At 38.2% G+C, this 23919-nt stretch overlaps 1 protein-coding gene across 1 annotated transcript in view; it reads left to right on the forward strand.

The window, feature by feature from the left end:
* CCDC3 (coiled-coil domain containing 3) overlaps positions 1-23735 on the forward strand; it is a 125718-nt gene extending 101983 nt beyond the window's left edge. The window contains exon 3 of the mRNA XM_041768173.1: positions 21092-23735. Within this exon, the coding sequence (XP_041624107.1) occupies positions 21092-21367 (276 nt within the window). The 3' untranslated portion in view covers positions 21368-23735. The remainder of the gene's footprint in view (positions 1-21091) is intronic.
* Positions 23736-23919: the final 184 nt, after the last annotated feature.

Consider the following 23919-nt stretch of genomic DNA (forward strand, 5'->3'; position numbering starts at 1 on the left):
TATTATTATTTTTGGAGTGTCTTTGTCATGTTTTGATATCAGGATAATGTTGGCCTCGTGGAATGTATTTGGAAGGTTTTCTGTTTTTTCTTTTTGAAACAGTTTGAGAAGGAGAGGTATTAACTACCCTTTAAATGTTGGTAGAGGGGGATCTCTGGGTGGCTCAGTGGTTTGGCTCCTGCCTTTGGCCCGGGGCGCGATCCTGGAGTCCCGGGATCGAGTCCCACGTCGGGCTCCCGGCATGGAGCCTGCTTCTCCCTCCTCCTGTGTCTCTGCCTCTCTCTCTCTCTCTCTCTCTCTCTCTATCATAAATAAAAATAAATAAATAAATCTTAAAAAAAGACAAATAAATGTTGGTAGAATTGACATGTGAAACCATCTGGCCTGGAATTTGATGGGAGTTTTTTGACAACTTATTGAATTTTGTTACTAGTAATTAGTCTGTTCAGATTTTCTATTTTTTTTCCTGATTCAGCCTTGGAAGATTTTTGTTTCTATGAATTTATCCATTTATTCTAGGTTGTCCAGTTGGTTGGCATATAATTTTTATTCTAATATCTTAGAACCTTTATATTTCTATGATATCAATTTTAATTCCTCTTTCATCTAAAAGATGATTTTGAGTCCATTCTTTTTTTTTTTCTTAGTCTGGCTAAAGGTATATCAAGTTTATCTCTGCACAGAACCACATCTTAGTCTCACTGGTCTTTTCTATTGGGCTTTTTAAAGTCTCCTCCATTTATTTATACTTTAATCTTTGTTATTTTCTCCCTTCTAACTTTGGCTCTGTTCTTTTTTTCCCCTAGTTCCTTTAGGTGTAATGTTAGATTTTTATGGATTTCTCTTGTTTCTTGAGGTAGACCTGTATCATTATAATATTCCTTAAAACTGCTTTTGCTGCATCTCAAAGGTTTTGGGCCATTGGTTTTCATTTTGTCTCCAGGAATTTCTTGATTTAATCTTGAATTCTTTTATTGACCCAATCATTTAGTAATGTTGTTTTAGCCTCCATGTGTTCATGCTTCTTCCAGTTTTTTTTTCTTATATAATTTCTAGTTTTATACCATTGTGGTCAGAAAAGATGTTTGATATGATTTCAATCCTCTTAAATTTTTATGAGATTTGTTTTGTGGCCTAATGTGTGATCTATCCTGGAGAATCTTCCATATGCACTTGAAAGAGTGTGTTTTTGCTGTATGGGGGTGGAACATTCTGTATACATCTGTAAGTCCATCTGGTCTAAAGTGTCATTCAAAGCCCAATTACTTACTGATGAAGTGTCTTATTATTGCATTACTGTCAATTTCTCCCTTCATGTCTGTTAATATTTACTTTATATATGTAGGTGCTCCTATGTTGGGTCCTTAGATATTTGCAATGGTTATATTTTCTTGTTGGACTGATCCCTTTATCATTCTGTAATGACCTTTTCTTTTTTTTTAATTTTTTTGTTAACTTTTATTTATTTATGATAGTCATAGAGAGAGAGAGAGAGGCAGAGACATAGGCAGAGGGAGAAGCAGGCTCCATGCACTGGGAGCCCGACGTGGGATTCGATCCCGGGTCTCCAGGATCGCGCCCTGGGCCAAAGGCAGGCGCTAAACCGCTGCGCCACCCAGGGATCCCTGTAATGACCTTTTCTGTCTATTTTTCCATTTTTGTCTTAAAGTCTATTTTTTCTGATATAAATATTGGTACCTGTCTTTTTTTTCATTGCTTCCATTTATATGAAATACTTTTTTTTCATCCCTTCACTTTAAGTCTGTATGTGTCTTTAGGTGGGGAGTGAGTTTCACATAGATGGGTATAGATGGGTATAGCATATATATGGGTCTTGTTTTTCTTTTAACCATTTGGTCACATATGTCTTGATTGGAACATTTAGTTTTTATATTTAAAGTAATTATTGATAAGCATACACTTGTTGCCATTTTGTTACTGTTTTCTGGTTTTATAATTCTTTTTCTTTCTCTTTTGCTTTCCTGACTTGTGGGTGGATAGTTTTCTTTAGAGTTATGGTTGAATTCCTTTTTCTATATATATTTTTGTGTCTATTACAGGTTTCTGGTTTGTGGTTACCATGCAGTTCATATATAACATCCTATGTGTATAGCAGTCTATATTAAGTTGCTGGTCACTTAATTTTGAACCCATTCCAAAAGCTTTCAAATTTTACTACCATCTCCACATTTTATGTCACGCTTTATATGTTTTTACTTTGTGTATCCCTTGACTAACTTTTTTAGATATAATTTCACTAGTTCTGTGTGTTCACCTCCATACTGCCTTTTTAAGTAATTTATTATTTTTACTATGTGTTTGCTTTTACTTGTGAATTTTTTTCCTTTCATAATTTTCTTTTAGTTTTCCCCCTCCCCTCAATTAAATAAACTTATCAGTCAGAGTATTCTTTGCTGTAGCTATTTTGCTTTCACCACTTTGAATATGTTGTGCCACACATACCTGGCCTGCAAAATGACTGTCGGTAAGTCACATGATAGCCTCCTATCACTTTTAAGTTTCTCTCTTTATATGTAATCTTTGTCATTGGAATTATGTGTCTTGCTGTGGACCTCACTGAATTCATCTTGTTAGGGGTGGTCTGTGTTTCCTGGACTTAGACTTCTGTTTCCTTCCCCAGATTATAGAAGTTTGTAGTTACTATTTCTTCAAGTAGGTTTTCTATTCCTTTGTCTTATTTTTCTCTTCCTGGGACCCCTAAAATGAGAATGTTATTATGCTTGATGATATCACGGGGATCTCTTTATTCTCATTTTTAATATTCTCTGAAACTTTTAATTCCATTTAACAAACAATGTTATTTTAGTTTCAGGTATACAGAGAGTGCTTCAACAATTGTGTACACCACCACATGCTTCTCACAAGTATACTCTTTAATTCACTTTATCTGTTTAACACTCCCCTACCTCCCTTCTGGTAACCATCAGCTTGTTCTCTATAGTTAAGAGTCTTTTTATTAAATTCCACAAGTGAAGTAATATGAAATTTGTCCTTCTCCAGTTATTTTGCTTAGCAAAATCCTCCCTAGTTCCTTCTATGTTGCTGCAAATGGCAAGAGTTCATTCCTTTTTATGGCTGAATAATATTCAATTCTAATATTCATATATGAATATTCATATATCCACACCTATATTAACATATATGAATATTCATATATACATGACATATTTATCCATTTATATTCCTATATATAAAAATATATATTCCTATATATGAATATTCATATATATACGACATCTTCTTTATCCATTCATCAATCAGTGGACACTTGGGCTGCTTCTGTATCTTGGATATTATAAATACTGCTATAAACATAGGGGTGCATATATTTGCTCGAATTAGTGTTCTTGTATTCTTTGGGTACAAGTAGTGTGATTGCTGGATCATAAGGTAGTTCTATTTTTAACATTTTGAGGAACCTCTGTTTTCCACAGTGGCAACACCAGTTTGCATTCCTACCAACAGTGCAAGAAGGTTCCTTTATCTCCACATCCTTGCCAACACCTGTTGTTTCTTGTGTTGATTTTAGCCATTCTGACAACTGTGAGGTGATATCTCATTGTACTTTTGATTTGTATTTTCCAGGTGTTGAGTAATGTTGAGCATGTTTTCATGTGTCTGTTGGCCATCCGGATGTCGTCTTTGGAGAAATGTCTGTTCAAGTCCCCTGGCCATTTTTTAACTGGATTATTTGTTTTTGAGGTATTGAGTTGTAGCAGTTCTTTATCTATTTTGGATATTAACCCTTTATTGGATATGTCATTTGCAAATATCTTCTTCCATTCCATAGCTTTTTAGTTTTGTTGTTTCCTTTGCTGTGCAGAAACTTCTTTTTTAAAAAATATTTTATTTATTCATGAGACAGAGTGAGAGGCAGAGACATAGGCAGAGGGAAAAGCAGGCTCCCTGTGGGGAGCCTGATGTGGGACTCGATCCCAGGACCCAGGGATTACAACCTGGGCCAAAGGCAGACGCTCAACCACTGAGCCACCCAGGTGCCCCAGAAGCTTCTTGTTTTGATATAGTCACCCTAAAAAAGTTGCTATGGTGCTATGGCCAATACCAGAGGAGTTAACTGCCCATGTTCTCTCCTAGGCTTTTTATGGTTTCAGGTCTCATATTTAGACCTTTAATTCATTTTTAATTTATTTTTGAGTATGGTGTAAGAAACCGGTCCAGTTCATTGTTTTGCATGTTGTCTAGTTTTCCGAACACCATTTATTGAAAAGACGGTATTTTTCCCACTGGATATTCTTTCCTGCTTTGTCAAAAATTAATTGACTGTGTAATTGTGGGTTTATTTTTGGGTTTTCTGTTCCATTGATCTATGTGTCTGTTTTTGTACCTATAACATACTGTTTTGATTACTGTAGCTTTGTAATAGAACTAGAAGTCTCGAATTATGATGACTCCAGCTTTGCTTTTCTTTTTCAAGATTGCTTTGGCTATTTCGGGTGTCTTAGGTGGTTCCATACACATGTTAAGATTGTTTTAGTCTGTGAAAAAATAATGTTGGCATTTCCACAGGGATTGCATTAAATGTGTAGATTGCTTTGGGTAAAGCCATTGTAACAATATTTGTTCCTCTTAACACATGAGCATGGGATGTCTTTCCATTTCTTTGTGTTATCTTCAATTTCTTTCATGAGTGTTTTACAGTTGTCAGAGTACAGGTCTTTTACCTCTTTGGTTAGGTTTTATTCCTAGGCATCTTATTGTTTTTGGTACTTTTGAAAATGGCATTGATTCCTTGACTTCTCTTTCTGCTGCTTCATTACTGGTGTTTAGAAATGCAACAGATTTCTGTACATTGATTTTGTATCCTGTGACTTCCCTGAATTTTGTGTATCAGTTATAGCAGTTTTTTGGTGGAGTCTTTTGGGTTTTCTATATATAGCATCTTTTCTTCTGCAAAGAGTGAAAGTTTTACTCCTTCTTTGGTGATTTGGATGTCTTTTATTCCTTTTTGTTGTCCAATTGCTGTGGCTAGGACTTCTAGCACTATGTTGAATAAAAGTGGTGATGTGGACATCCCTTTCTTGTTCCTGACGTTAGGGGAAAGGCTCTTTTTCCCTATTGAGGATGGTGTTAGTTGTGGGTTTTCATATATGGCCTTTATGGTCTTGAGGTATGTTCCCTCTAAGTCTTCTTGGTTGAGGGTTTTTATCATGAATGGATGTTGTACTTTGTCAAATGCTTTTCTGTATCTGTTGAAGTGATGTGATTTCTCTTTCTGATGTTATGTATCATGTTGATTGATTTGCAAATATGGAGCCATGCTTGCAACCCAGGAATGAATCCCACTTGATTTTTTTTTAGTGTACTGTGTTTGGTTTGGTAGTATTTTGTTGAGGATTTTTAAAAAAAGATTTATTTATTTGGGGAGGGCAACGGGTGAGGGAGACAGAATCTCAAGGAGTCTGATGCAGGGCTTGATATCATAACCCTGAGAGGATGACCTGAGTTGAAATTAAGAGTTGGGTGCTTAACCAACTGGGCCACCCAGGCCCTCCTTATTGAGGATTTTTGCATCTATGTTCATCAGAGATACTACCTTGTAGTTCTCTTTCTTTAGTGGAGTTATTATCTGGTTTTGGTATTAGAGTAATGCTGTCCTCATAGAATGAATTTGAAGTTTTCCTTCCTTATCTGTTTTTTTTTGAATAATTTGAGAAGAATAAGTATTAACTCTTCTTTAAATGTTTGGTGGAATTCACCTATAAAGCCATCTGGTCCTAGACTTTTGTGTGGGAATTTTTTGATTACCGATTGAGTTTCTCAGTCTATTTCTTCCTGTTGCAGTTTTGGTAGTTTATGTTTCTACGAATTTATCTATTCTAGGTTGTCCAATTTGTTGGCATTTTTGAAATAATGTCCTCTTATAATTGTATTTCTGTGGTGTTTTTATTCTATAATTTGTGATTTATTGAGTCCTTCCTTTCTATTTTTTTCATGATAAGTCTGGCTAGGAATTTATCAATTTAATTGATTTTTTTTTTCTTCAAAGAATTAGCTCGTGGTTTCATTGATCTATTCAATTATTTTCATAGTCTCTGTATCATTTATCTCTGCTCTAATCTTTATTATTTCCTCTCTTCTGTTCATTTTAGGTTTGGGTTTGTTCTTTTCCTAGGTATTTTTTTTTCCTAGGTATTTTAGGTGTAAGATTAGGTTGTTTGAGGTTTTTCTTGCTTCTTGAGGTAGGCCTGTATTGCTATAAACTTCCCTCTTTGCACCACTTTTGCTGCATCCCAAAGGTTTTAAACAATTTTGTTTTCATTTCTTCCATTATTTCCTGGTACCCATTCATTGTTTGTGGCATGTATTTGTGTTCTTTCCAGATTTTTTCATGTTAATGACTTCTAGTTTCATAGTATTGTGGTCAGAAGAGATGCATGGTATGACTTCAGTCTTCTAGAATTTGTTGAGGGTTCTTTTGTGGGTCAGTATGTGATCTATTCTGGATAATGTTCCATGTGCACTTTAAAAGAATGTGTATTCTGTTTTAAGATGGAATATTCTGTTAAGTGCATTTGGCCCAGTGTGTCATTCAAAGCCATTGTTTTCTTGTTGATTTACTGTTTAGATTATTTGTCTGTTGATTTAAGTGTGGTGTTAAAAGTCCCCTACTTATTGTTTTATTATCAGTTCTTTTGTTTGTTATTAACTATTTTTATGTATTTAAGTGCTCTTACATTGGGTATACAAAATTTTTTAAAGTTTTATTTATTTATTCATGAGAGACAGAGAAAGAGAGAGAACAAGAGGCAGAGGCACAGGCAGAGCGAGAAGCATGCTCCCTGCAAGGAGCCTGATGCAGGACTCAATTCCTGATCCCAGGGTCATGCCCTGAGCCGAAGGCAGGCTCTTAACTGCTGAGCCACCCAGGTGTCTTGGGTACACAAATATTTACAATTATTATTTCTTCTTGATGGATGGTCCTCTTTATTATTATATAATGTCCTTCTTTGTTTCTTGTCATGGTCTTTGTTTTAAAGTCTATTTTGTCTGATAAAAGTATTGCTAGTCATGCTTTCTTTTGACATCTATTTGCATGATAAATATTTCTCCATCCCTTCCCTTTTAATCTGTGGGTGGCTTTAGATCTCAAATGAGTCCCTTCTAGTCATCTCTTTGGGTCTTTTATTTTTTATTTATTCTTTCACCCTATGTCTTTTTTTTTTTTTGCCTTTTTTTAAAAATTAATTTTTATTGGTGTTCAATTTACCAACATACAGAAAAACACCCAGTGCTCATCCCGTCAAGTGTCCACCTCAGTGCCCGTCACCCATTCCCCTCCAACACCCGCCCCCCCCCCCTTCCACCACCCCTAGTTCGTTTCCCCGAGTTAGGAGTCTTTATGTTCTGTCTCCCTTCCTGATATTTCCCAACATTTCTTTTCCCTTCCTTTATATTCCCTTTCACTATTATTCATATTCCCCAAATGAATGAGAACATACAATGTTTGTCCTTCTCCGATTGACTTATTTCACTCAGCATAATACCCTCCAGTTCCATCCACGTTGAAGCAAATGGTGGGTATTGGTCGTTTCTAATTGCTGAGTAATATTCCATTGTATACATAAACCACATCTTCTTTATCCATTCATCTTTCGATGGACACCGAGGCTCCTTCCACAGTTTGGCTATTGTGGCCATTGCTGCTAGAAACATCGGGGTGCAGGTGTCCCGACGTTTCATTGCATCTGAATCTTTGGGGTAAATCCCCAACAGTGCAATTGCTGGGTCGTAGGGCAGGTCTATTTTTAACTCTTTGAGGAACCTCCACACAGTTTTCCAGAGTGGCTGCACCAGTTCACGTTCCCACCAACAGTGTAAGAGGGTTCCCTTTTCTCCGCATCCTCTCCAACATTTGTTGTTTCCTGCCTTGTTAATTTTCCCCATTCTCACTGGTGTGAGGTGGTATCTCATTGTGGTTTTGATTTGTATTTCCCTGATGGCAAGTGATGCAGAGCACCCTATGTCTTTTGATTGAAGTATTTGGTCATTTTACATTCAAAGTAATTATTGATATGTATTTACAGCCACCTTATTTTTTTTTGTGGTTGTTTCTGAAGATTTTCTCTCATCCTTTTCATTAGTGATGTAGTTAGATTTTTCTTTATTCTTTGCATATTTATTAGTGTTTTTAAAAAGATTTATTTATTTATTTTAGAGAGAGAGGACAAGCAGGGGTTGGGGCAGAGGGAGAGAGAGAATCTCAAGCAGACTGCCTGCTGAGCATAGAGCCTGTTGTGGGACTTGATCTCACAGCCCTGAGATCTTGACCTGAGCTAAAACTAAGAGTTGGATGCTCAACTGACTGAGCCACCTAGGCACCCTTTATTAGTGGTTTTTGGTTTGTGGTTGCTATTAGGCTTTTATATAACATCTTCAGTATAGAGCAGTTTATATTAAGGTGATGATTGTTTAAGTTTGAACCCATCCTCATATTTTATATCCTTTTATTTTGTGAGTTCCTTTATTTTTTTTGCAGAAATATTTATTTTTTCCTGCTTTTGTGTTTCTTTTCTTTATACTCTCACTTTTGATTTTTGTTTTCACTAAAGAGTCCCCTTTAATATTTCTTGCAGGACTGGCTTAGTGGTCATAAATTCATTTAGTTTTTATTTGTCTGGGAAGGATGTTATCTCTCCCTCTATTCTGTGTAATATCCTTGCTGGGTTGGGTTTTCTTGACAGCAGATTTTTCACATTCAGCACTTTAAATATACCATGCCACTCTCTTCTGCTTTGAAAGTTTCTGCTGCAAAATCCCCTGCTAGCCTTATGGGGTTTCCCGTATATGTTACTGTTTTTCTTTTGCTGCTTTTACTATTTTTTATTACTATATTTTGTCATACTAATTACAATATATTTTGGTGTAGATCTGCTTTTGTTGGTGGTTGTCTGTGCCTCCTAGATCTGGATATCTGCTTCCTTCTCCAGATAAGGGAAGTTTTCAGCTATTATTTCTTCAAATAAATCCTCTGACTCCTTTTCTCTTATTCTTTGGGGACTCCTGTAACGTCAATGTTAATACATTTGATGGAGTCAGTCACTGAGTTCTGAGTATTTTCATTTTGTATAATTCTTTTTTCACTCATTTGTTCAGCTTGGTTTTCTTTCCATTACTCTGTTTTCTAGGTCATTAATTTATTCCTGTTTCTTCCAGCCAGCTGTTCATTCCATCAAGTGTGTTTTTCATTTTGTTTATTAACCTTTATTTCTGCTACATTATTATTTATCTCTCTGTTGAGGGTCTCAGGGATGCCTTCCATTCTTTTCTCAAGCCCATTGAGTATCTTTGGGCTTTAAATTCTCTATCAGGTATATTATTCTATCTCTTTCATGTAGGTCTCTTGCTGTGGTCTTTTCCTGTTCTTTAATTTGGGACAAATTCCTCTGTCTTCTCATTTTATCTAAGTCTCTCTGCCTGCTTCTTTGTTAGGAAAGTCAGCTACATTTCCTATTCTTGAGGGTAATGGCTTTATGAAGAGGAAATCCTGTAGTACCCTGTTGTGTAGCAGGCCTGGCACTTCACAGAATGTCTCCAGTGTGTGCTGCATGCACTCTGCTGTTTAGTCCTTGCCTGTTTATTTTTCAGGCCAGTCATCTGCCAAGGTAAGGCTTTGCTAATTATGGGCAGTGTTTGGTTCCTGGGTAGGGATACATGGTGTCAGTAAGGGTTTGGGCTGATCTTCTATGGGACAGGGCCTGCTATGATGGACTAAAGCAATCATGACTGGGAAGAGCACTTCCATTGGACTCTGTGTGTATGTGTGTGTCTGTGTTTGTGTGTGTGTGTGTGGGGGGCTTGATGTAAGCAAATTAGGTAGCCAGTGTTTTTGCTCTGCACTAATTCTTGTAGGTGCTCCTTTGATTATGCTGAGTGGTGAGGGAGAGAAATGGCACCTTGTTCCTGAAGGGGTCTCTCCATGAACACTGCCTTTTGGGGATGTACTCTGAGATAACCAAATAACCTCCCTACTGTATTCCCCATGTATTTTAAAGATCACTATTTCCATGCTGTAAGTTGCAGGCCCTTTGCCCTGCCTTCTAAGAGCAGCTTCAATGCACTCTGGGCTCTGTCCAATTGAAGCCCACTGACTTTTAAAACTTCAGACTTTAAGCCCCACTGGTTGCCAGAAGTCATGAAATTTGGTATCTCTCACTTTCTAAGCCACTTGTTATAGGGATTAATTTTCCTCTATGCACTCTTGTCTTTCATCCTTCTCCATGACTATAGTGACAATGATCTCTTTCTCTCCCAAACTATGTCTCTATACTTTCTACCTTTTTTGGCATGGTGTCTTCTCTACCTTTAGCTGTGAAGTTTGTTCTGCTGGTCTCCAGGTTGATTTCTGGGGTGTTTAGGATGACTTGATAGTTTTCTAGATGTATTCTTGGGATGAGGTGAGCTTAGGTCCTCACCCTGCTACCACTTCCCTTCTCATTTAACATACTTTTGTCTTTTGTCTGCTCAGCTTTGTTACTTTCAATTACTGTGCCTTCCAGAAAGTTGATTCATTCTTCTGCAACCTCTTTTTTAAAAATATATTTTATTTAAATTCAATTTGCCAACATAAAACACCCAGTGCTCATCTCATCACGTGCCCTCCTTAGTGCCCGTCAGCCAGTTACCACATTCCCCCACCTGCCTCCCCTTCTGCAACCCTTTGTTTCCCAGAGTTAGGAATCCCTCATGGTTTATCTTCCTAATTTTTCCCACTCAGTTTCCCTCCTCTCCCTTAGAGTCCCTTTCACTATTTCTTATATTCCACACGAGTGAAACCATACAATTGTCTTTCTCTGTTTGACTTACTTCAGTCAGCATAATATCTGCCAGTTCCATTCACATTGAAGCAAATGGTTAAGTATTCATCCTTTCTGTGCATCCTCTGTTCTGTTGATTTTTCCCTAGTATACTTTTCATTTAGTGTATTCTTTGTCTGTTTTATACTTTTCGCCTCTATTGAAGTTCTCATTGAGTTCATCTACTCTTTCCTCAAGTCCAGGGAATATCTTTATGACCATCACTTTGAACTCTTTATCAACCATACTGCTTATCTGTTTCATTGAGCTCTTTTACTGGGACTTTTGTCTTTTTTTTTAAATTAATTTTTATTGGTGTTCAATTTACCAACATACAGAAAAACACCCAGTGCTCATCCCGTCAAGTGTCCACCTCAATGCCCGTCACCCATTCCCCTCCAACACCCGCCCTCCTCCCCTTCCACCACCCCTAGTTCGTTTCCCCGAGTTAGGAGTCTTTATGTTCTGTCTCCCTTCCTGATATTTCCCAACATTTCTTCTCCCTTCCTTTATATTCCCTTTCACTATTATTCATATTCCCCAAATGAATGAGAACATACACTGTTTGTCCTTCTCCGATTGACTTATTTCACTCAGCATAATACCCTCCAGTTCCATCCATGTTGAAGCAAATGGTGGGTATTGGTCGTTTCTAATTGCTGAGTAATATTCCATTGTATACATAAACCACATCTTCTTTATCCATTCATCTTTCGATGGACACTGAGGCTCCTTCCACAGTTTGGCTATTGTGGCCATTGCTGCTAGAAACATCGGGGTGCAGGTGTCCCGACGTTTCATTGCATCTGAATCTTTGGGGTAAATCCCCAACAGTGCAATTGCTGGGTCGTAGGGCAGGTCTATTTTTAACTCTTTGAGGAACCTCCACACAGTTTTCCAGAGTGGCTGCACCAGTTCACGTTCCCACCAACAGTGTAAGAGGGTTCCCTTTTCTCCGCATCCCCTCCAACATTTGTTGTTTCCTGCCTTGTTAATTTTCCCCATTCTCACTGGTGTGAGGTGGTATCTCATTGTGGTTTTGATTTGTATTTCTCTGATGGCAAGTGATGCAGAGCATTTTCTCATGTGCATGTTGGCCATGTCCATGTCTTCCTCTGTGAGATTTCTCTTCATGTCTTTTGCCCATTTCATGATTGGATTGTTTGTTTCTTTGGTGTTGAGTTTAATAAGTTCTTTATAGATTTTGGAAACTAGCCCTTTATCTGATATGTCATTTGCAAATATCTTCTCCCATTCTGTAGGTTGTCTTTTAGTTTTGTTGACTGTATCCTTTGCTGTGCAAAAGCTTCTTATCTTGATGAAGTCCCAATAGTTCATTTTTGCTTTTGTTTCTTTTGCCTTTGTGGATGTATCTTGCAAGAAGTTACTGTGGCCGAGTTCAAAAAGGGTGTTGCCTGTGTTCTCTTCTATGATTTTGATGGACTCTTGTCTCACATTTAGATCTCTCATCCATTTTGAGTTTATCTTTGTGTATGGTGAAAGAGAGTGGTCCAGTTTCATTGTTTTTTTTTTTTCATTTGAGATCTATACCTTTCTTCATTTCATCAAATCTCTGTGCTTGTTTCTATGAATTAGGTAGGCCGACTGAGTTTTGAAAGGATAGCTTTTTGTATATAGGATCCTCTAGTGCCCTGTGATTCAGTTTCCTCTGGTCATGAGTGCTCCAGGGATGTCCCCTGTATGTGGCTGAACCATAATTGATGTGAGTATGCTTGATGGTGGAGCTGGCCTTCAGCTCAGCTGGCTGAAATGACCCACTGTAAATGCCACGGGCACACTTGTGTACAATTCTTGCTCTTTTGTGCAATTTAGAGGCTAGGCTGGCTGGTGGGTGGGATTGGCACTTAACCTGGGTGTCTACACTTAATACTAGGACAGCTGTGAGTGTACTGATGAGTAGGGTTTGCTCCCTGCACAGCCAGTGAGAGGCTTGGCTGTGGGAGCTGTGGGTATAAGAGTGTGTACAGGGTTAGCTACCCCCACCCCAGGGCAGGAGTCACTTTGGAGAGGTACCACTCCCATCCTGGGCTGCCTGCTGGGTGTGGTGGGGCAGAAGCCACATTGGAGGACTGCCTGCTGGGGTGGGGTTTGCAGCTATCATGGTAGATGTGACAGCCAGTGTTAACACTCTCCAAGTATCAGGCTGTCTAGGATGGGGGAAGGTAGGAAAAATGGTACCTGTCAGCACTTTTGTTCCTGGAGAAATCTGCAGATGGCTGCACTTCTGGCACTCATCGTAAAATTAGTCAACAATTCTTTCACATCTATCATAGGTGCTTTTCAAACTGTGTTTGGGCAGAGTTAGTTGAAATGCGGGCTGTTAAAGGGTGGGAACTCAGTTTCCTATCACCCTTAGGCTCTCCTGGTGTTAAAGCCTGACATTATAGGGACTTGTTTTCTCTGTGTGGGTCCCTAGGAGGCAGGTGGTTGTGCCCCATGTGGAGTCTGGTGTCCTCTTTTTTCCATACTTGTGATGACTCTCACTTTTGTGGTTGGTTGTATCAGAGGTTTGGTTCCTGACTGCATTTCTATCCTTTCCTACACTTCTCAGTGTGGCCTTCTCTCTACAGCTAGCTGTGGAGGATCTGTTCTACCAGTCTTCAAGTTGTTTTCTGGGAGAGTTACAATACATGTGGTTGTCTCTGTGTCTCTGTGTGTCTGTGGGACAAGTTGAGTTCCGGAATCTCATACCATCTTCCCAGTCTACCCTGGGTGTTTTTTTTTTTTTTTCGTTCATAGTTCCTTTGCTGTGCAGAAGAGCTTCTTAGTTTGTTGGAGTCTTACCTGTTTACTTTTGGGGTTTTTTTTCTTTTTTGTTTTGGTTGTTAAATCCAAAAATTCATTGCCAACACCTGTGTCTAGGAGCTTACTCTATATTTGTCCTTTTAAGAATTTTCTATTTTCAGATCTTACATTAAAGTATTTAATTCATTTGGAGTTAATTTTTGTGTATGGTATTAAGATTGGGGTCCAGTTTTCCCAGCACCCTTTATTGAAAAAACTGTCTTCTCCCCAGTGTATATTCTTCCCTCCCTATTGTAAATTAATTGGTTGTATATGCATGGGTTTGTTTCTGGACTCTGTTCTGTTGATCTTTATGTCTGTTTTTATGCCTGTATCATATTATTTGATTACCATAGTTTTGTGACATAGTTGGAAATTAGCAAGTGTGTTGTCCCCTCTTTGTGGCTCAAAATTGCTTTGGTTATTCAGGGACTTTTGTAGTCACACAAAAACTTTATGATTATTCCATTTCTGTGAAAAATTTCATTGGCATTTAGATAGGGATTAAATTGAATTTTATAGTTTTTCACTGTACAGATCTTTTAACTTCTTGGTTAAATTTATTCCTAGATTTTATATACACTCTAGTGCAGTTGTAAATGGGTTTTCTTAATTTCTATTTCTGATAGTTTGTTATTAGAGAATGGGCACACAGCTGATTTTAATATATTAATATTATCTCCAGCAATTTTATAGAACTTTTTTATTCTAACAGCTTTCTGTGGAGTTTTAGGGTTCTCTCTATATATAATATCATGTCGTCTGTAAAGAGACAGTTTTACTTTTTCTACTGCAATTTGAATGCCTTTTCTTTTTCTTGTCTAATTGCTGTATTAGCACTTAAAAGTAGTGAGAGTGAGCAGCCTTGTCTTGTTATTGATCTTAGGGGGAAATCTTTTAGCATTTCACTAGAGTATGATGTTAGCTGTGAGCTTCTCATATATGGCCTTTATTATGTTGAGGTATATTCCCTCCCTATTTTTATCAGGAAGGGATGTTAAATTTTGTCAGTTTCTTGTTCTACATTTATTGAGATGATCATATGGTTTTTATCCATCATTTTATTTTATTTTATCCTTCATTTTATTAACATGATATATCACATTGATGGATTTAAAGATGTTAAACCACCCTTGCATCCTTGGAACAAGTCTATTTCATTGTGGTGTATGATCTTATTAATATTTAAATTCATTTGCTAATAATTTGAGTATTTCTCACATATGTTCATTGGATTATTGACCTATAATTTATTTTCTGTAGTGTCATCTTAGATCTTAGATGTTAGATCTTAGTATCAAGGTAATTGCTGGCCTTATAAAATCAATTTGGAAGTTTTGCACAAGGAATGGTATTAATATTTCTCTAAATGTTTGGTAGAATTCATCACTGAAGCCATCTGGTTCTGGACTTTTTTTGGCAAGTTTTTGATTAGAGATGGCTCATTCAATATCTTTACTAGTAATCTGTTAAGATTTTCTATTTCTTCATGATTCACTCTTGCTAGGTTGTATGTTTCTAGGAATTTATCCATTTCTTCTCATTGCCCAATATCTGTGGTAAAAGTTGTAACAGCTCTTTGATTCCTGGTCTATTGTTTGTTTTGCTAATCTTTTTTGTTGTCTTTTTGTTCTCTCTCTTATTTATTTCTGGTCTGATCTTTATTATTTCCTTCCTTTCATTAACTTTGTATTTTCTTCCTTTCTGAGTTCCTTGAGGTATAAAGTTAGGTTGTTTGAAATTTCTTCTTAGATTTTACTGCATTCTGTATTTTTTTTTTCTGGTTTTGATTAAACATGCTCTCAACCAATGGATCAAGCAAGTAATCTCCACACATTTGTGAATTTTCCAATTTTCTTGTAATTAATAGTATTTTGGTTAGAAAAGCAGCTTGATATATGGATTTCAGTCTTCTAATTTATTAAGATGTGTGATGTGATGCTCAATATAGGATTGGTCATAGAGAATGTTCCATGGTTTCATGCATTTCAGAAGAATGTGTATTCTTCTGTTTCTGAAATGGTCTGTATATATCTGTTAGGTCCATCTGGTTTAACATGTAGTTTAAGTACAATGTTTCCTTATTTTTCTGTCCACATAATCTATTCATTTTTGATGGAGGCAATAGTAAAGTCCCCTATTACTATAGCGCTATTTCTCTCTTTAGGTCTGTAAATATTTCCTTTGTATATTTTGGTGTTCCTCTGAAGGGTACATAAATACTTGCAGATGTTATCCCTTTGATGAATTGATTCCTTTATCACTATATCGTGATCTGTGTTTACTAGCCTGTCTCTTAAAGACTATTTTTCTGTTGACAACATAGTTACCTCAGCTTTCCTTTAGTTTCCATTTGCATGGATATCATTTCTCATCCTTTCACCCTCAGTCTGTGGTGTGTTCTTGAAGCTGAAGTGAGTTCTTAATAGGTAGGCACATAGATGGGTCATGCATTTGATCCATTAAAACCATTCTTTGTCTTTTGATTGGAACTTTTAGACCACTAACCTTTAATAATTGACATGTACTTATTGTCATTTTGTTCATTGTTGGCCAGTTATTTTGTAATTCTTCTATTCCTTTTTCTTTTCTTGCTCTCTTTGTTATTTGATAATTTTCTGTAGTGGTATGCTTAGAGACCTTTATCTCGTGTATCTATTATAGGTTTTTGCTTTGTAATTACCATGAAGTTTATATAAAGCAATGTACAGCTGTCTGTTTTAAAGATCATAAGAACTTATTTTTGAAAGCATTCTAAAGCTCTGCACTTTAACTCTCTCCTTCCATTTTGTTTTTGATGTCACAATCTTTTTATCCATTAACATATATGTGTATGGTTATTTTGTTTTTGTTTTTTGACATTCATATTGGCTTTATAAGCAATTAATCCACTGCCTTTATAACATACATTATTTTGAATTTTAGTATATATTTACCTTTACCCATGAGATTTATACTTTCATATATTGTCACCCTTCCTTTTTAGCTTAAAGAACAACTTTGTTTCTTGAAAGGTGGGTCTGGACGTGATAACTTCTTTTGCTTTTGCTTGTCTGGAAAACTTCCAGTGTCCTTCAGTATTCTGAAGGACACTTTTGCGGGGCAAGATATTCTTGGTTGGCAGTTTTTTTTTTTTATTTCCAGAGATATTATGGGTTCAGTTCCAGATGACCCCAATAAATTGAATATCACAATACAAGTAAAATGAGTTTTTTTGTTTCCTAGTGTATGTAAAAATTGTTTAATTTAAAAATACTTTGCTAAAAATTGTTAATCATTATCTGAATTTTCAGGGAGTAGTAATCGTTGATGGCTGCTGACTGATCAGGGTGGTGATTACAAAAGGTTGAGGTAACTGGGGAAATTTCTTAAGACAACAGTGAAGTTTGCTAGAGTGATTGACTCTTCCTCTCATGAAGGATTTCTCTGTAGCATGTGATGCTGTTTGATAGTATTTTACCCAGAGTAGACCTTTCAATTTCAAAATTGGAACCATTCCTCTCAAACCCTGCTCTGTTTTATCAACTAAATTTATGTAATATTCTAAATCCTTTGTTTTCACTTCAACAATCTTGACAGTGTCTTCATCAGGAGTAGATACCATCTCGGGATCCCTGGGTGGCACAGCGGTTTGGCGCCTGCCTTTGGCCCAGGGCGCGATCCTGGAGAGCCGGGATCGAATCCCACATCAGGCTCCCGGTGCATGGAGCCTGCTTCTCCCTCCGCCTGTGTCTCTGCCTCTCTCTCTCTCTCTCTGTGACTATCATAAATAAATAAAAATTAAAAAAAAAAGGAGTAGATACCATCTCAAGAAACCACTCTCTTTGTTCATCCATAAGAAGCAACTCGTCATCTGTTCAAGTTTTATCATGAGATTGCAACAATTCAGTCCCATCTCCAGACTCCACTTCTAATTCTAGTTCTTCTACTTCCATCTTCTCTGCAATGACTTCCTCCACTGAAGTTTTGAACCCCTCAAAGTAATCCATGAGGGTTGGAACCAACTTTTTCCAAACTCCTGTTAATGTTGATGTTCTGGCATTTCCCCATGAATCATGAATGTTCTTATTGGCATCTAGAATAGTTTTCAGTTTATTTTGTCCAGATCATCAGAGGACTCACTATCTGTGGCAGCTATAGCCTTATAAAGTGTATTTTTTAGATAATTAGACTTGAAATATAAGATGACTCCCTGATCCATGGGCTGCAGATGGTTATTGTGTTAGCAGGCATGAAAACATTGATCTCCTTGTACATCTCCATCAGAGCTCTTGGGTGACAAGTTGTATTGTCAATGAGTAGTAATATTTTGAAAGAGATCTTATTTTCTGAGCAAGTCTCAACAGTGGGCTTAAGATATTCAGTAAACCATGTTGTAAACAGATGTGTGTTCAGCCTGCTTTTTTGTTCCATTTATAGACCACAGAGTAGACTGAGCATGATACCTCAGGGCTCTAAGATTTTCATAATGGTAAATGAGCATTGGTTTCAACTTTATGGTCACCAGGTGCATTAGCCTTTAACAAAAGAGTCAGTCAGTCCTTTGAAGTTTTGAAGTCAGCCATTAACTTCTCTTCTCTAGCTATGAAAGCCCTATATGGCATCCTTTTTTCCAATAGAAGGCTATTTCATCTGCATTGAAAATCTCTTTAGGGTAGCTAACTTCATTATCTCGGGTAGATTTTGTGAAAACTTGCTACAGCTTCTACATCCTCACTTCTGCTACATCTTGCACTTTGATGTTATAGAGATGGTGTCTTCCTTAAACCTCTGCTAGCTTCACACTTGTCTTCTGTAGCTTCCTCACCTCGCTAAGACTTCATGGAATTGAAGGAGAGCTCTAGAACCTTATTGTGGGTGAGGTTTTGACTTAATCCTGTGGATGGTTTGATCTTCTCTCCAGACCACTAAAACTTTCTCCACATCAGCCATAAGGCTGTTTTTGCTTTCATATCATTTGTGTGTTAATGGGAGTAGTACCTTTAATTTCCTTCAAGAATTTTTGCTTTGCATTCACTGCTTGGCTAACTATTTTGTGTAAAGTGTCTAGTTTTCATCCTGTTTCAGATTTTGCCATGCCATCCTCACTAAGCTGAATTATCACTGAATGCTTAGAAGCCATTGTAGGCTTATAAACTGGCCTAATTTCACTATTGCTGTGTCTCAGGGAACAGGGTGAGGGAAAGAGATGGGGGAATGGCCAATTGGTGGGGCAGTCAGAATACACATGTTTAAGTTCACCTTCCTATGTGGGTGTGGTTAGTGACACCCTAGAACAAGTATGAATAACATCAGAGATCCTAGGTCACCATGACACTTAATAATTAATAAGTTTGAAATATTTCAGGAGTTACCTAAATGTGACACAAAGTGAACAAATGTTGGAAAAATGGCACCAATAGACTTGTTTAGCAAATCACCACTAATCTTCAATTGTTAGAAAATGCAGTATTTGTGAAGCACAACAAAATGAGATATGCCCATGTTTATCATGCAGGTCTCTATGGGTGTGGAAAATTTCTGCTGAAAAATCTGTTGACTGTTTCATGGTGGGGGGTCCCCTTGTACATAAAAAGCCCCCCCCCCCCCGTTTTTAAGCTTCTCTCCTTTTTTTTTTTTGACACTTTAGCACTGAGATATACTGTGATTAATCTCTTTGGGTTCCTCTTATTATTCTAGGCATCCTAGATCTACATGCCTGTTTCCTTCTCCAGGTTAGGGAAGTTTTCAGCCATTATTCTTTAAATACATTTTCTACCTATTACTCTCTTCCTCTTCGGGGACAACATCAAGCAGACCAATATTCACATTATGGGGTCCCCAAGTCCCTTAAGTTATCTTCACTATTTTTCAATCTTTTTTATTTTTGCTGTTATGATTGGATAAGTTACACTGACCTGTCATTGAGTTCATGAATCCTTTCTTTCTGTGTCTTCAAGTGCACTGTTTAACTCCTCTGTACTATTTTTCTATTCAGTTTTGTATTCTCCAACTCTGTCACTTTTATTAGGTACTTTTTTCTTTTTGTTGAGATTTTCATTTGGTTTATATGTCACTCTCTTAAATTCAGTGGACAGCTTTATCCATGTTGTTTTGAACTCATTGTCAGGTAAATCACTTCTCACTATTTCATTAAGGTCTTTTTCTGGGATTTTATCTTCTTTTTTTCCTTGGAGCATATTCCTCTGTTTCTTCATTTTGATCTATTCTCTGTATTGGTTTCTAAGCCTTAGATAAAAAAGCCACATCTTTCGTTCTCCTCTGGCTTATGAACTCTTGGTTGTCTCTCAATTTCTGTGACTGTCTGAGTAGCCTACTCCATTCTTGCAGCTCCCAGTAGTGGAGGGTGTGCTAAGACCTTTCAGTGTCTCAAGGGGGAGGATCTCAGCACTTAGATTCATGCTGGTTGGAAACCAGAACTTCAGGTAGCAACTATTAAAGTTGGCAGATTTATCTCTATCCATTTGGGGAGATGAGCATTTCTGTCTGCTCCCTCTGTGCCAAGCTCTTTGGTGATACAGTTAAGAAGTGTTTCTCTGGTTGCTACTGTCCTGATGAACTCGCACACATGCCATAGTCTCAAGGGATGTGTTCTTTGAGCATCAGACACAAAAGCCAGGGTGCCAGATGTGTATACAAGCTTCTTTCTTGGAGACACTGGCAACTTGGGACATAGGGGGAGTATGAAGATGACTCCCATTGGCCTCCACAGTCTTTGGAGAGTCTTATCAGTGGGTCTTCAGTTGTGTGTTAAATTAGAAGTCTGTTTCTCAGGCCAAAACTCTAAGATAAACAGGCTTCTTTCACAGAAGGATTGGGTGCTTTTGAGGCTGCTGCCTCTGCACTGGGTCCTGAGGGGGTGGTAGACATAAGCCTGGTTGCTTTTGAAGCCACAAGTAGAACCAGGTGGCTTAGGTAAGAAAGAAAAATTGTTTTAAAAAATGCCCTGTACTTGAAGTCCATCCTGCCATGACCAGAATAATTTCCATTATGTATTTGATGCATAATCCAGGCAAAGCCTGTTAAGTAGAAATACCCTGAAGGCCCTTTGTGGCTGATCCTCAAATTTTGGCTTTTCTGGAAAATGTTTTAAACCCAGATTAGAATTTAACAGGCAAAAAATTGCTGAATCAAAAAGTGGAAAGTCACCAACCCCTTCAGGGAATTAATAGTATAGAAGTTGGTAAGCATGTAAAAAGACAAACCATGCAACAGCTTTAAAAAATTAAATTATCAAAGGTACCCCAAAGAGGATACTTTATATTTGCTATTAGGGCAGGGTTCACAGGGTGAAACCAAGAAAAGGCCTTGAGGGTTGTCCTCATCCTGGGGTTGGAGCCATTGGCTAAGTCAGAGTCTGTGGTGTTGGGTGCTTGGCAGCACCCAGGGAAATTTCACAAAACCTCCCTAGAGCAACTCACCTGCCTCTCCCATGGCATTTCTTTCCCCAGCTCATGTGTTCGTCAGTACAGAAGGCTCTGTTTGAGGAGGAGGACCATGTCAAGAAACTGCAGCAGAAGGTAGCCACCCTGGAGAAGCGTAACAAGCAGCTTCGGGATCGGGTGAAGAAGGTCAAGAGGTCCTTGAGGCAGGCACGGAAGAATGGTCGCCACCTGGAGCTGGTGAACCAGAAGCTCAGCGAGAAGTTAGCAGCTGCAGCAGGTGCCATCCCACACATTAATGCCCTGGGGCAGGAGCCACCAGGTGCCACCTACCTGCGGGGGTAGCAGAGACTGAGTAGTGGCCTTGCCTGGCTCTGCTAAAACATGTTGCCTCTTGCCAGGGAATGTAAAGTGATGATAGGTTTTAATGTGCACTTACGTCAAAAAATCTTGTGGATGATATTTTTAATATGCATTTGGTAGTGTCTAGCTACTTTAAGGGGGCACGTCTTGCTATTTTCTTAGTTGCTCAGCTCCTTCCCTTCCCTGCTTGCAAATCCAGAGGCAGGATCCTGGAATATCATGTGCTTGTTGAGGGCCTGTCCTCAGCTTTCAGGAGCACACAGGAAAGTGTACTTACTGTGGAAAGAATATTTTAGAATCTCTAGATGTATAAGAATCAAGGGGTTGAGCCTTATTTCAGAAGAGAGGCAGTGTGATCTCCAGCTCTGAGCTCCAGGACTACCATTAGTTTTGAGCAGCAAGTCTTGGAACCTTCTGGTGCCTCATTTGTCACATTTTTCGGAAGGAGGATGGAGGCCTTGCAAAGCACCCAAGGATGTCTGTAAATAAACACATGCATGGTGTCCCTACTCTAACCAGCATTTCTTCACAGCTGAAGCATAGCTCATAACACGTAGTGCTTTGAGTTGGGGGTGGGGAGCAGCAGCAGATAATTGAATAAGATGAATTATTCCTGATTTCCAGCACCAGTTACCCAGAGTTAAAGTGGATATCTGTGGGCCACTTTAATATATAGGGGAAGTGCGTTGGGGACTGGTCGTGGTTTATCAAACCATGTTCCTGAGCTGGAAGGAGCCTGTGCAATATCTCTGCCATTGCTAAATGCAAATTTATGGTTTGCTCATTAACTCAACTGCTCTGAATTCGAGGTGAGTTGACCCAGTACACTATTAACTTCTGTTCCACAAAGACACCTTCTTACCTATTGGAATCAAGTGATGTTGCCTCATTCCCATCCAGGCATCCGAAGATCTTGTTTCACACAGTTCTACAGAGTCTTGGTGCAAGCATTTTTCACCACTTAATTGGGTGAAAGGCAATGTTGTTTTCAGAGATAAAATAACTGTCGACAAAGAAATGAAACCAAACTAAGTTCCCATTTTTACATTACATGAATCTTAGGCCTCTTAATAGTTTATGACCAGTATACAGGGTGGTCTTAAAATAGTGGATAATAACTCCACATATCGACTTGATAGAAAATACAGTAACTAACTAGAAGTGTGAAATAAGAGTATAAAGGCCAGATTGCATATCATACTGTAATACAGAGTAGTTTATCAATTGTAATAACTCAGAAATGCATTATAGTTTTTCTTTTGCATGTCCCATAGAACTTTTGAATGTCTATGGACAGACATCATTATGCTAAAGATGGAACAACAATGTAGAAGGCTTTCATAATGAAATACAAAACCCAGTTAAAATATGCATCCCAGTATTGGAAAATTGATACTTCTCTTAAAAAGGACAAAATGAAGAAATAATATTAAGGTCCCTCTTTTATATTTTGTTATTTTATTTGGCCCCTCAATGGCCAAATTGCCTTCTGGCCAATGAGTTATGCAGTGAAAATACTTGTGGCAAAGATGCCTATGGTGGAAATGCCAGACACGGTTCCAGGCATTCCAAACTCTTGCTTCTGAATGCAAACACTTTCCAATCCTGGGAATAATGTTTGCACAAGAGTCCACTTGTCAGTGTGTCAGATTTTGTACATGACCTCAGAGCACTTCACCCTGTTTGGAAAGAAACCTTTAAAGACGGTACTATAAGTACAAAGAGTATCCACTATATAGAACATCTGAGCCCTTAATTTAGGTACATTTGATCCAGTCCCAGTTGTCATTAAGAAGGCAGCTGATCCTCCCACAATTGTCTTCTGATGGACCTCCAAATCTACAAGTCTCTCTTCTGTGCTGTTCCAGATGGAACCTGCAGGTTCCTCATCGGGAAGTCTCCCCCTAGACCACCCCAGGCACTGCAACACCTGACAGTGTTGTCCTCTCCATTGGAAATGGCTATCATACTGTCAGATTTCCCTTCCACTGCCTTTAGGAAAACCACATTCTTGCTCTGGCAGCTGGTTGGGAGGGTGGATCTGTGTCACTTGGGGCTGCCGCTAGGGGGAGATGTAAGGGGAGATGTCTGCACTCTGAACTAGATAGAATGGCAGCTTTTGCTTCATTTTCCAACATTATCCTGCTCCTTTATTAGCAGCATCCTTCATAGTATGGTACAATAGTTTATTCTTTCTGGGGCCATTTCATTAAAGCACTTTTGCTTCCACCCAAGGGAATGACAAACCTAAAGGTGATTTACGGCTAGTGCTTTGAGAACTGTGGAACCTGGATCCCTACAGATGCATTATGTTCTACCTTTTTAATAAATACGAGCAGTATTTCAGCCACAATGGTAAGGCATGTGTATTTCTTTTGGGTCAGGGAGATTCCAGCTTTGGCCTGGAAAAGCACTTTAAAAACCGTTTGGGGAAGCATCTGTGAGTCACACCTGAGGCCTATAGGAGACTGAGATCAGAGCTCCTTTGATGTTCCCCTGAGGATATGGTTTGACCCTCTCTGTCCCAGGGTTCC

Source organism: Vulpes lagopus, chromosome 8, assembly GCF_018345385.1.
Source record: "Vulpes lagopus strain Blue_001 chromosome 8, ASM1834538v1, whole genome shotgun sequence".
Taxonomy (NCBI): Eukaryota; Metazoa; Chordata; class Mammalia; order Carnivora; family Canidae; genus Vulpes; species Vulpes lagopus.